Genomic DNA, 14,536 nt, shown 5'->3' with positions numbered 1-14,536 from the left:
TTGGTGGACACACGGCCTAAACGACCCTGAGCGCTTGTGATGTGAACCCATCCGCTGCTCAATTTAATCTATAGAAAGGTAAAATGGCACAATTATGTATCGCGGTCCGCCATTTGAATACCACTGCTTTAGGGGCTCCATATAATCTCAATTATAAAAGGGTTGGTTATTTATTTATTTAATTTGGTTATTAGAACATTGAGAGTTGCAGTGTTACTTGCTAGCATTTATAGAGTAAACTGGGGCTAATTGTCATAAAGTTACTCCAGTGAATATTTGTCATGCTTGTTTTATTTTTAAATTTTTTTATTTTATTTTCTGTATAGACACCTTCTTCTTGGCTACAGAAAGGCTATTGAAAAAAAACATGTCAAAAGACCCAGACTCCCCTTATAACTAATAATAAATAGTAAAATACATCTATTACATATTCATTATAAAATTTGAATATGTGAAATATAAAACACAGATGACAAAACTTTTATTATGTAGAGCACCAGCGGGGAGAATAAATAATGTGCTGTCTGAAAATTTCAGCAAACAACTTTAGACCAACTTTAAGAATATATAATATATTTATAGCACTTTATTTATGGGCAGAAAAAAGGCAAAACATTTAGTGGTCTTTTAATGATCTTTTTTATTCACAAATCACTGGTCAGGAGTTGCACAAATTCTGTATATATAGTCACTCAGAACAGAATAGCCTTGAAACAGCTTGATTAGAGTCAGTGTTGTTCCTCTCAATGTAAATGGCTTTACAGTTCATGAGCAGTTAAAAATGTTTGAGTTTAATCTGAGACCAAATATTCATAGGGTTCAAATCTGGACTAAACATGAGCCTGATTCCTTCTCAAGCCTGGGTTGTCTTTGCAGCGTGTGCAGGAGCATCGTCTTGTTGAGATAACAACTTTTCATTTGTGGGGAAACAAGCCATTCTGCAATATTCCTCTATACTCTGAACCATTCAAGGACTTGTATGCATGTATTATTATATTTCTCAGCAGATTTTCGAAGACGCCGCTCTGGAGCTTGTGTTTCATTGTGATTCATCACTCTCATATTCAGCCAAAAACTTCATTCTGTCTTTTATGTTTTTCTGAGACAGCAATGGCTTTTTAAGTAGTGCATATGATTAAATTGAGTTAATTTCCTGACCAATAATGTGTGGTTAATGTGTGTCTTTAACTTTAGGTTTACCAAATGTTTATTTATATATTATATATAAAAATCTCAACGTCCTTTTTGGCCTAAATTTCTTTCCTATCTTAATATACTATTATGCAATTAGGCCAATTACATGGTTTAGTTTCCTCAATACAAATGCAATATTTCTTTTATCCCATTATTTTCATTCTGTTAATACTAACAAATGATGGAACAGAGACACACAAAAAAAAAGACAGAAAGAAAATGAAAACATTTTTTAGCATTGAAACCATTATTTTTCAATAATCAATTAAACCAATCAAAATGGACCTGAGAATTTTTTTGATTCTGAGCAGACCAATTCAGACAAATATTTTTGAATAATGAATGATGTTTTGACATTCAATAAAATGTTAAAGATATTCAGATACACTTTAAACTTTACTGTAGGATATGCAACAAAATGTATCTTCAAAACAGAATTTTTTTACGTTTACTTCTAGCATTCAGTTCCACTTTAAGTATCAGTTTTTGTATGGCATAATAAATTTGGTGCTTGCAGTCTATATCAAAACGCCTAAAGAGAGGAGAGTCTAAAACTTTGGTTTCCACTGTATATCAATAGCCTCAGCTTATTTATTCACCTATGTGTACACGTTCGTATAGTTTATAAAGTGCATAATTCGAATTTCCATTCATAATATTTATTACAGTTATTTATATAGCAGTAGTAGCATAACTTATTTTTCATTGTTTCACACCCAAATACCTATTTCATCTTTAAAATCTATTCTTCAGGGTTGGCGTGAGGTGTTATGTACAAACTTTATACAAGTCCTGTAGTCAATGCTATTCCTATCCCCTTACGATTGGATCAGGCTGGTGGGCGTGGCTTGAGGTGGGTGGAGTCATTAGAGTGAACATGTGACGCTGGCGTCCTCTGAATGGTCACAGTTGTGGACGTTCCATGCTATGTGAGAGCACCGAATGAGAGTATCCTCTGTGCCTGTGCATTTCAGATTGTCCAGGTGGATTGTGCCACGACCGGGACCGAAGTAGGCCTCTACCTGTGCGGCTCTAGGCAGCCTGCAGCCCATCTGCCTACACACCACCTTAGCATCTGTAATATCCCAAGCGTCGTCACACACGGTACCCCATTCCCCTCTCAGGTACATCTCCACACGACCCTCACAGCGGTGCAGGCCTCCCACGAGCCTGATGGTGGCTTGAGGAGAGAAAGAGAGAGAGCTGGATAAGATGCGTGTTTGTTCAAACCAAGCGACAACCTTCCGGTCTCTCTCTTGAATCCAACATGGAAGTGACTTAAACTGCAATTCATCGACTGGCCACTAGAGACAGGCTGCAGAAGAGAGTCAATCTCATAGACCCCCATGTTAAAATGCCCAAATTTATGGCAGAAAAAAATGTGTTTTGGTCTATATAGCAAATTTTGCCTTTCATGACAACTGTGAGGGGCGTGATTTGTTTTATTACGCATCCATTTAAATTACATTAAGCCTTAAAGTTCTGCATAATTAAGGGCGTGGCCATTCGAGTGACAGGTGGATTGCCGCTGATGTCACTACTAGGCGTTTGTCTGCTGTTTGTTGGCGTCACGCCACCTCAGCTAATCGCGACTCTTTGCCCATTTTCTGTTATCCGGGAGTGACGCGCTGCCAAGATGGCGACGGCTGGCTCCGCCCACTTTGGGCTTCAAAAATACTCTTCAGAAACCATCGGGTTACGTCACGGACACTACGTCCATATTTTTTTTACAGTCTGTGGTTCAAATACTATTCAGTAAGTGAAAACAGAAAATAGAGACTTGAAACTTTGAGAGATGGTGGTCCCGTTTACAATTTCACCGAAGCTCGCCGCAATTGGCCAGATGGTTGCGCTACAGCAATCAAAAGTAGGAAAACGCTCATAACTCAAATTTTTTTAATATTTTGGATTATTTGGAAAAAAATAATTTGCAAACTAGTCCTAGGTTTTTCACCCGATTGGAATTAAACCAATTCAAGTAAGTTTCTCTGGAGTCTGATTGTCAATATTTATAGAAAAATAATAATTTCGATTTACGCTCGCGACAGGACGCTAAAACCTTCGTAGAGGGCGGGGCTGCTTTTACTAAAGTGTCTTTAACTCTTAAAAAGGAATGAGATATTTTCACCAAACTCGGAACATGTATGTATGGGCTTAATCTGAAGTCACAGTAACAAAATCTCTGTGATTAGCCACTTGGTGGCGCTATGACAGAAAAAAACATGAAAATGGCTGTAACTCACAAGCGTTATTCCGATTGACTTGAAAATTGGCATGCAGTTTCTTTGTGTAAGGTGCCACGTCTGTCTATGAGGACATTTACGTATCTCGAAAAACATGGCCGTAATCGGCCAATGAAGTTTGAGCACCTATTAGACAAGTTTAACGGAGGCCGACTGGCACAAAAAAACGAGTTTTATGCCTCAGATATCACGCATACACACAATATGCATATCATATGTTAGACCTCCTGAACAACTTTGCCTCAAGAATTACTGCTGTCAATCAAATAATTTGTTAAATATTTGAGAATATTTAACCCTTTGGGATAGCTATAACAGGCTCATTTAGAAAAGGGGCATAGCAAAATATACTCAAAAGCCTGTTAGTCCTAAACAAAAACTTAGCATTTCCCGAAATTAGGTGAGAACATGCAACATATGATTCTAAAGAAGCATGCAAACCTTTATGGAGATCGGAGTCTAGGTGGTGCTATAACCGTTAAAAATCTTTAAAAACATATATTTCCTTAGTAAATTGACTGTATTGGTTGTAAATGGTCTTTTCCATCTATGATCTAGATTGTTACAGGCTTGCTAAATAAAACATATTTTGACTAATGTGCTTAAAGGCTAACTTAAAGTGCTTGAACCCCGATAATTGCTGCTCAAAACTATATTAAATACAAAATACTAACATAATTTTGGCCCAAAATTCTTTCCGAGCTTATAAAATAACCACCTAATATAATAAAGGGGTTATGCAATTAGGCCAGTGATATGGTTTCCCATTATCTGCTCCATTCATGAGCACAACATCTGATGGACACATAAATCAGTGTGCTTCCATACACTGCACCATACACTGATGTACAATGTTTCTGAAATGTCTTTGAGGATGTCAAAACTTGAGCGTCACTTTCGGTGTGCTTACCTTCCGCTGGTGTCGTGGTTGTAGTTGCAGTTGTAGTTGTAGTAAGTCCCTCGGTTATCCCTACGCCAAAGTCTCTTCCTATTACCTCAAATTCCAAAGGCGCTGAAAAATAGAAAATACAAAAACTTACTTTAGAAGATTAGGTTACATTATGTTGGTTAACTTTCGTTTACTGTGACCAAATAAACTCTTTTAATGAACCACTAACTTGTGGTTCTCGTTCTAGAATGTAGTTGTAGAAGTTGTAGAAACAAAGATAATTGGACTATGTTATACAAACACATAATATTTCAGTCTTTCTACTTTAAAATTATACTTTGTGAAATATTTATGAGTGAAATATTTCAGAGAAAACACTTTTTTTCCAGTGTATGAGAGTGCTCTAAATGTTGACACTTTTTGTATCTTTATCTCATGTTTATTTCAGTCTTTCCCTGTTCTCTTAAATGCTCATCTATTAGACACATGCATGCATATATTTATGCGTTAGTGATGCACGTGGCTTGTACGGACGGGCCTCTTTATTGTTCATGCAGATATGACCAACTGTCATACAGAAGATGTTGCTGATCTTGAGTCAGTTTTGTGATTTCCCTCTTTCTCAATGGTTTATGTTGGGATTTCTAAAAGAGACAGTGGCCAAATAAATGTACAATGGATGTTAGTTTGTATGTTGTAGTTTGAGAGTATTGGTAATTGAAGGGACAGTGATATATGGATGTGCGTGTGTGTGAGTGTGTGTGTGTGTGTGTGTGTGTGTGTGTGTGTGTGTGTGTGTGTGTGTGTGTGTGTGTGTGTGTGTGTGTGTGTGTGTGTGTGTGTGTTCTTAGTGAAATGCTTTTGTAGTGAATGAATGAATTTCATGAATAAAGGGCACATGTTTGTGTGCATAGACTGACCTTTGAATATATAGTTGTAATCGAAATTATTCACCCCCCATTGCAAATCAAGTTTATTGGCAGAATGCACAGACTTTCAGCTGTTTGCAATGAATAAATCAAACAAAAGTAATTGAAGTACCTCAACAAAACAAACATTTCAAGTGGTTTCCCCAAATTTAACGAAAATGCAACTTTTAATGACTTCTGCAGTCTCCAAATTATTCAACCCCCTGAAAAGAATCCCTCACAACAGCACAAATCTGCAGAACAGGTGTTGTCTCAAGCACACCTGATGCAAATAATCAAGGGCTTCATTAGTTGCAGAAGAAGTCCTGGGTGATACAGTGGCATCACAGTCACCAGACTTGAACCCCACGGAAAATCTCTGGTGGGATTTGAAGAAAGCACACAAACCCAAGAATATTCCTGAACTGGAGGCCATTGCTCATGAGGAACGGCCTCAGATTCCTCAGAAACTCTGCCAGGAGCTGGTGTCTGGTTATACATCTCGTGTCCAGCAGGTTATAACAGCAAAAGGGTGTTCTACTAAGTACTAAAGATGCTTGTCATGAAGGGGTCCAATTTTGATACTGCAGAAGTCATTAAAAATCGTTAAATTTGATAGTCGTTCATGTGTAAATTACACAAACTGTCTCAAAGAAATCAGGACAGAAGTGGTTGAAAGTGGACAGAAGAGACGGATTAAAACACCAGGAGTAAACGTGAATGTGTCTCCCTCGTCTACCTGTGATCCGATCGAGCAAAACGCATCTTAATAGCAGGTGTAAACTGGGCCTAAATGCTTTGTAATGTATGTAATATTTGCTGTTCTCTTACGTGCACAGATCACTCCAGCGTCTTCGTAGTGGCCGCAGTTATGCTGTCCCCAGCCCAGATTAAAGCAGTCGGTCAGCTTTTGCTCACGGCCAGTGCAGTCGACGTTATCCAGCAGAATGGGACCTGAGCCTTGGCCGAAGTAAGCCAGACTCTTGGCAGCCAGAGGCGGGCCGCATCCCAGCTGTCTGCAGACCACCAGCGCGTTATCCATGTCCCAGTCGTCATCACACACGGTCCCCCAGACGGTGAAGTACAGCACCTCCACTCGGCCCTGACAGCGGTCCAGGCCGTTCACCACACGCAAGTTTGACTTCTCTGAAACCAACGATGGACGCAGAGGGTTAGAGATATCTATCTATCTATCTATCTATCTATCTATCTATCTATCTATCTATCTATCTATCTGTCTGTCTGTCTGTCTGTCTGTCTGTCTGTCTGTCTGTCTGTCTGTCTGTCTGTCTGTCTGTCTGTCTGTCTGTCTGTCTGTCTGTCTATCTATCTATCTATCTATCTATCTATCATCTATCCATCTATCTGTTGTTCTATCTATCTATCTATCTATCTATCTATCTATCTATCTATCTATCTATCTATCTATCTATCTGTTGTTCTATCTATCTGTTGTTCTATCTATCTATCTATCTATCTATCTATCTATCTATCTATCTATCTATCTATCTATCTATCTATCTATCTATCTATCTATCTCTCTATCCATCTATCCATCTATCCGTCGTTCTATCTATCTATCTATCTATCTATCTATCTATCTATCTATCTATCTATCTATCTATCTATCTATCTATCTATCTATCTATATGTCTGTTGTTCTATCTATCTATCTATCTATCTATCTATCTATCTGTCTGTCTGTCTGTCTGTCTGTCTATCTATCTATCTATCTATCTATCTATCTATCTATCTGTCTGTCTGTCTGTCTGTCTGTCTGTCTGTCTGTCTGTCTGTCTGTCTGTCTGTCTGTCTGTCTATCTATCTATCTATCTATCTATCTATCTATCTATCTATCTATCTATCTATCTCTCTATCCATCTATCTATCTATCCGTCGTTCTATCTATCTATCTATCTATCTATCTATCTATCTATCTATCTATCTATCTATCTATCTATCTATATGTCTGTTGTTCTATCTATCTATCTATCTATCTATCTATCTATCTATCTATCTATCTATCTATCTATCTATCTATCTATCTATCTATCTGTCTGTCTGTCTGTCTGTCTGTCTGTCTGTCTGTCTGTCTGTCTGTCTGTCTGTCTGTCTGTCTGTCTGTTGGTCATTCTATCTATCCATCCATCCATCGATCCATCTGTCTCCCCAATTGCATTATTTCATCAATTTCACACCACAGTTATGAAATTCTACATCATCCAGTCAAAATGACTAATGGAAGTTCAGAGACGGCCACTGGTGAGAGAACTGAGATTGTCAATGGTCAGTGTCTTCTCTACCTTTAGTGGTTGAGGCTGCCGTGGACACAGTAGTGGTTGTCGTCTCAGTAACTGGCACTGGCGTTTCTGTCACTAAAGAAAACAGAGAAAGGAGGAGAAAAAAGTGAGGAACACAAAATGAGACTGTTTTGAAAGCTCGCCATCTGCTGGTGCTTTAAGACATCAGGACAATCCAGCGTGTGACAGATGGTCTGTTCACTACAGCCCAAAGTAAATGCCAAAACGCATGGTCATGCACAGCGGTTAATAACAATGAATTAGCTGTTAATTCAACCGTGTGTTATTGAAAATAGCAGGTGAAGTTACAGGCCCAGCGTACAGTGGTCTATAGGCAGCGTTTATACCTGCGGTGGTTTCTGGAATAAGGAATCCTCTGCCTAAAGTCTCTGTGTTGATAAACGGGCCCATGGTCGAACTCGAGCCTGCAATATGAGAGAGAGAGACGGGGAGAGTTAGATCTACAATCACATTAATACAGTATCGGTGAATATTCACATACAATGGGCTCTAAAAAGTTTGAGACAATTTTGAAAATTTCTGAAATGCATGTACACACTATCCTGGTCAAAAGTTTGGAATAATTCAGATTTTTAAAATATTTTTGAAAGAAGTCTCTTCTGCTCACCGTGGCTGCATTTATTTGATTAAAAAAAATACAGTAAAATCAGTAATATTGTGAAATATTTATAAAGACTGTTTTCTATGTGAATATATAGTAAAGTGTAATTTATTCCTGTGATCAAAGCTGAATTTTCAGCATCATTACTCCAGTCTTCAGTGTCACATGATCCTTCAGAAATCACTATGGGCCAGTTGTTCAAAACATTTAATCTGGATCAAAATGATCCGGATTTGGAAATCCCATTTTTTCCTATTCAGGATCAGGTAATCCGTCTTACTTTTATGCCGGTTTTTCAAAGCAACAATGGACTGGATCACCCTGATCCAGATACACAGTTTTCAAGATTACCAAATCCGGATTACCAGTGCTCTAAATGGGACAACATATCCTTTAGCTATGTAAAGAACAGGTAGAAGAGCCAACATGGAGTCACTGTAAATGCTTCTTATTTTGAGACAAAACACAAAAATAACAAAAACATCCACTTCCATTCGTAAATTTCTTTTATGACCCCTCATCTGAGCCACAACAAATAAAAAACAAATATACATTGTGGATATTTTGAAAACATCTTAAAAAATTTTTTTGAATGAGGGACTGACTGGACGTTTAGTATGCAATTGTTAGAAATTATTTTTGACAGGCTCATCTCTGATGATTGTTTCTTTGAAATTAATATACGGTGATGAATGACAGAAAAATGGAATTATATTATTTTTGTTTGTTATTGAAATCTGTTTGGGGGATTATTTCATGGGGACAAGATCATTTTTATTTTTACTTTACTTTACTGAATAGCTTTATTGGTAGCCTATGTCTACTTTATCTACTTTATCACTGTTACAACGGTTACACAAGTCAAGTGCAAAATATAATTAAAAGTATATATACACTAAATGATACAAAAGTATTATTTGACCAGTTTTAAAGTTTTACTACATTTTCTTCGTGGAATCCAACTTCAAATCCTACCCCCTGTTGGGATCAGGATAATCCTGTTTTTTTTGGATCAAAGTTATCCAAATCATACTGACAAGTTTTGAACAACACAAACTGAAGGTTTGATCCAGATTAAAACTAGGATTGGATTCCATGATCTAATCTGATTTCAGACTCATTCTTTCCCTTTTGAACAACCCATTTTCAAGATTTGATCCAATCCGATAACCAAAATCTGATCAGTTTACCTTTGAACAACTGGCCCTATAATATGATGATTTGATGCTCAAGAAACATGGGTTAGGTAATGTAAAAAAAAAATTAAAAAAAGGAAATTAATACTTTTATTCACCAAGTACACATTAAATTGATCAAAAGTGAGAGTAAAGACATTTATAATGTAACAAAAGATTCTATTTCAAATAAATGCTGTTCTTTTGAACTTTCTATTTCTTTAAAGAATCCTGAAAAAAAAATTATCGCGGCTTCCGCAAAAGTATTAAGCACCAAAACTTAATATTAATATCCTTGTTTTTAACATTGATAACATTATTAATAACTCAGCACCAATAATAATTGAGCAGGATCATGTGAAACTGAAGCCTGGAGTAATGATGCTGAAAAAGACACAGAAATAAATGACATTTTACTAAATATTCAAGTAGAAAAATTGTAAATTGTAACAATATTTTGCAATATTACTGTGTTATTGTATTTGCAATCAAATAAATGCAGCCTTGGTGGGCAGAATAGACTTTGGACCGGCAGTGTAATTTTTCAGTTCAATATGATACAATAAAAGCATGTCACTAGTGTTTTCCAACTTTAGGACTCTAATGCATCAGAATATGTCTTTATGAACTGATCAGGATCATGTGGTGATGTGGTATCAGCTAATCAGGATCATGCTTTCTTGTAGCTCAAACAGTAGAGCGTTGATGCTTGCAACGCTAAGGCCATGGGTTCGATTCCCAGGGAAAGCAAGAACTGATAAGAAAGGAAATGTGGACCTTGAAATGCAAATGTAAGTCGCTTTGGATAAAAGCGCCTGCCAAATGCATAAATTTAATTTAAATGTTAATGTGAAACTGAAGACTGCTGAAAATTCACAGGAATAAATTACATTTTACAATAAATTCAACTAGAAAACAGTTATTTAAATGGTAACGATATTTCACAATATTACTATGTTATTGTATTAACAATCAAATAAATGCAGCCTTGGTGGGCAGGTTAGACTTTGGACCGGAAGTGTAATTTTATCAATATTATTAAATTTATAAAATGAAAGCATTTCACTAGTGTTTTCAAACTTTAGGACTCAGAATATGTGTTTATGAACGGCTCAGTCTCCCTGTAAGAGATGGAGATCATGAAAGTGCGTATCTAGCCTATACAACGAATGTTATTTCTCGTGCCATTTATACAGCAAAAATAATTTTTGCGTGCATATGATACGCACTTTATGGCGTGTAATACGCACACACTCCACACCCCTAATCCTTCCCAAGGGGATATAATATGCACGCTAAAACCATTTTTGGTGTATAAATGGCACGAGAAATAACATTCGTGGTATAGATACACACATGGAAATGACGTACCTGAGCAGATGGCACCAGCGTCCTCATGATGCCCGCAGTTATGCACTCCCCATCCCAGGCTGTAACATGTGGCCAGGCTGCTCTCATGCCCATTACAGTTGACGTTATCCAGCAGAATCCGGCCCGTGCCGTAGCCGAAGTACGAGTTTGTGGGAGCAGCGAGTGCTTGTCCACAGCCGATCTGTCGACACACGACTGACGCGTCTGCCATGCTCCAGTCATCATCACACACCGTCCCCCAGCTGCCCTGGTAGTAGATCTCCACCCGACCCTGACAGCGGTCCGACGTGCCGGCCAGCCGTGCCACACCGTCTCCTACAGCACAGCAAGATCAGGCAAGCTTACTAACTCTGATCCAGGACCAGTTTCAATGCAACATTTTACAATGTGGAAGTGCAACAAGGATTTGATGTGTAACTCTCGAAATACAAATCATTCTTGTTTTGAAGTAAGAAGAAACATGAAGCCTTGGTTTCACAGACGAGGTTTAAGTCTAGTCCCAGACTAAAATGCATGTTTGAGTTGTTTTAACTGAAAGCATATCTTTAAATACGCTGGTGTCATCGTTTTGTCATGTTGTTTTTTAAGGTTGTCTTTATAAAAGCTTAAATGTCCTAATTGAACTAAGGCCTAATCCTGTCTTAATCTAAACTCTGTTTGTGAAACCAGGCCTGAGATGAATCATTCATGCATCAAATGTTAATTCCGAAAAAAATAATTCTAAAAATAAATTTTTAATGAAATCTTTTGACAAAATATAAGAGTTTGCCTGTGTTTGTGTGTGTGTGTGTGTGTGTGTGTGTGTGTGTGTGTGTGTGTGTGTGTGTGCGTGTGTGTGTGTGTGTGTGTGTGTGTGTGCATGTGTGTGTGTGTGTGTCATATTTGATACATCAGGCTTTGATGGCTCATATACTGAGAATTTGGAGGGAAAAACGTATTCAAAAAGAGCAAAAATATTCAATTTGCTGCAGATCCTGATATTTCTATGTCCAAAAAGTAAGATAAAATTCTGATGCATGTAATGTAAATCAATGAGATCTTTATAAAAGTACAGCAGATACTGACATTAAATGCATATAAATATAAATATCTGCCAATAATATGTCTTAGTAAGATGAAATTTAAACGCTTAGTTTTATGATCAAAGCTCTGTAGTTTTAAAACATATAATGCATTTGATCTTGATTTATGATGTATGGATAAGCAAGTTAACGTAAGTTGCTTCAGTCCCTTAATTGTTCAAGTATTAAAATATAATAGTTATACTTACATTTACTTAACGTGTACAGCTTTAAATATTTTACGTGAATGTCATGGCTAGTTCTGTGCATTTCGGTGTTATTGTTATCATTTACTCTGAAACATGAAATCATCGACAAACAATTGGCTGTATTTTGTCCAACAGAAACTCTAGTTCTCTTACGAGAGTATCTCTCGTACTGCGTAATATCTTACGCTTTGGGGAAAACCTCTTTTCCACGAGATATTGAAGCTAAAAATTATCCTTAATTTTGAATTAATGTAAAACGCTGTGCAGCAGTTTGCAGATATAGGCAGGACAGCTCGCGTGCCTATTGGCTGCCCTGCGGCAACAGCAGCAGCCTATCGAGAGAGGCGCTGCGTGACACCATCCTATGGGGGCATTTCGCGCCCATTTCGTCACGTCCCGCCAGAAAAGGCGCATGTTGCGAACAGGACGGCCGAGGGACGTGAGAGAACGGCGCGAGGCCGGTGGTGCGATTGATAATGAGCAACACCTGTGAGCACACCGGTCTCGCATCTCTCACGGAGGAGCGGAAGCATAAAGGGGGAGCGACGACGTTGATGATCGAGAGAGGAACAGGCCTGTGTTTTAGTTGTGTTTTTGTTTTATTTTAGCCAGCAGTCGTCCGCGAGGGGCTGCTGGCCGTTATGTTTATTTTTGGTAAGCCAGCAGTCGTCCGCGAGGGGCTGCTGGCGGTATTTTAGTTTGTTTATTTTATTTTAAATAAAGTATATATTGATTGTTCGCCGGTTCCCGCCTCCTTCTTCCCTGAACATTGCTACACTGGTGCCGAAACCCGGGAAGAGGGAGGAACGCGCTGTCAGAGAGTCCTCGCCGCTGTGGGGAATCCGCGGTGTCATCGAGCATGGTGCGCGAGTCGCCGCCGCTCGCCGTGGGCCGGAGCCTGCTGCCATCCGCCTAACGAGGGGAGGAGCAGGGAGCTGGGGACTCGCGGCCATGGACACTCGAGGCGGTACGCTGGAGAGAGTTGCCGGTTGGACGGTCGAGCTCGCTGCCGGCCGCCTGTGTATTGGAGGGGCGGCTGCCATCCGGGAGGGAGAGGAGGAGTCGCCGCCGCTCGCCGTGGGCCGGAGCCTGCTGCCGTCCACCAGCGAAGGGGAGGAGCAGGGAGCGGGGGACTCCTACCGTCTGCCCAAGGCACCCGAGGAGCCGTCGCCGTCCACCGGGCGGCGGAGGAGCGTCGAGCCGTCCACCGAGGGCCATCCAGCGTCACCGCCAGGCACCGCGGAGGAGATCGCCCAGCTGGTGGGGGACCAGATGGCAGCGCGTTGTGGGAACCGGACCATTTTTTTTTTTTTTTCCCTCTCTCCCCTCTCTCGATCTGTCGCTCCTCATGCTTCCGTCTCCATTTCCCTCGGCTTGTCGGTCCATACCCCCCAGGGATCGCCGCCGCCGGGGGGGGAGTAGGCACAGGCTCGTGGGTACCCCCCGGCCTGTGAGGGGCGATGGGGGTATGTGGCGAACAGGACGGCCGAGGGACGTGAGAGAACGGCGCGAGGCCGGTGGTGCGATTGATAATGAGCAACACCTGTGAGGACACCGGTCTCGCATCTCTCACGGAGGAGCGGAAGCATAAAGGGGGAGCGACGACGTTGATGATCGAGAGAGGAACAGGCCTGTGTTTTAGTTGTGTTTTTGTTTTATTTTAGCCAGCAGTCGTCCGCGAGGGGCTGCTGGCCGTTATGTTTATTTTTGGTAAGCCAGCAGTCGTCCGCGAGGGGCTGCTGGCGGTATTTTAGTTTGTTTATTTTATTTTAAATAAAGTATATATTGATTGTTCGCCGGTTCCCGCCTCCTTCTTCCCTGAACATTGCTACAGCGCAATCTCGCCCTATAAATATAGTTTGATAAGGCTGGTACACTGATTTTCATCTCTTCAGCGAAGCATCACGCATCGCTGGATCCGGAGTGAGAAGCAACGCCGTCTGAGGACAAGCACACAGCGGGACGAGCCTTTGTGTCTGAAGTCGCTGGCACCGCCGCCTTTAGCCGCCGTACCTGCTACGCTTTCCGGCGTCATATCCTTTCAATTACTGTGTGTGTGTGTGTTCGCCGCTGCGACACACATTTTTTCACTGTCTCTCTCTCTGCTAAAAGAGCTGCGTCTTTTTCAAGATGCAAAGATCCTGCGGCTCGTGCCGAGCTACACTCAGCGACGGGGACCGTCATGTCATCTGCGTTTCCTGCCTGGGTGAGGATCATGCGGCTCTCGCTCTCGTCGACGGCGGATGCCCTCACTGTGAGCTACTGCCTATGGTGACTCTGAGGACTCGCCTGGCATCCTTCTCAGAGCCTGCACTTCAGCCCGCCGTAGCGCCGCGCCGTAAAAAGCGCCGTGCCCAGCGCGGCCCCGAGCCTTCTCCTGCCCGCCAAAGCTCGCCGGTTCGCCCGCCAGCTTCGCCGGCATCGCTCCAGTCCCTCCCCGACGGACAGCGGCCGCCGTCCGCCGCCGCTTCCGCCATTGAGGTCGACGAAACAACCGAGGTCTGTTCTCTCCTGGCATCAGATAGGCTCGGGGCTCGTCCCGCTCGCCTTCTCTCCACAACCTG

At 40.8% G+C, this 14,536-nt stretch overlaps 1 protein-coding gene across 3 annotated transcripts in view; it reads right to left on the bottom strand.

The window, feature by feature from the left end:
- Window positions 1-620: 620 nt before the first annotated feature.
- LOC143738543 (scavenger receptor cysteine-rich domain-containing group B protein-like) overlaps window positions 621-14,536 on the bottom strand; it is a 34,293-nt gene continuing 20,377 nt past the window's right edge. For all 3 annotated transcript variants that reach the window (XM_077230544.1, XM_077230543.1, XM_077230545.1), the window contains exons 7-12: window positions 10,703-11,017; window positions 7,882-7,959; window positions 7,538-7,609; window positions 6,066-6,380; window positions 4,348-4,449; window positions 621-2,374 (exon numbers count right to left, since the gene is read on the bottom strand). In XM_077230544.1, the coding sequence (XP_077086659.1) occupies window positions 2,061-2,374; window positions 4,348-4,449; window positions 6,066-6,380; window positions 7,538-7,609; window positions 7,882-7,959; window positions 10,703-11,017 (1,196 nt within the window). In that variant the 3' untranslated portion in view covers window positions 621-2,060. The remainder of the gene's footprint in view (window positions 2,375-4,347; window positions 4,450-6,065; window positions 6,381-7,537; window positions 7,610-7,881; window positions 7,960-10,702; window positions 11,018-14,536) is intronic.

This window comes from Siphateles boraxobius, unplaced genomic scaffold (assembly GCF_051911475.1).
Source record: "Siphateles boraxobius isolate OS27281-9 unplaced genomic scaffold, OSU_SipBor_1 149, whole genome shotgun sequence".
Classification (NCBI taxonomy): Eukaryota; Metazoa; Chordata; class Actinopteri; order Cypriniformes; family Leuciscidae; genus Siphateles; species Siphateles boraxobius.
This window is presented reverse-complemented; position numbering and strand designations above follow the sequence as displayed.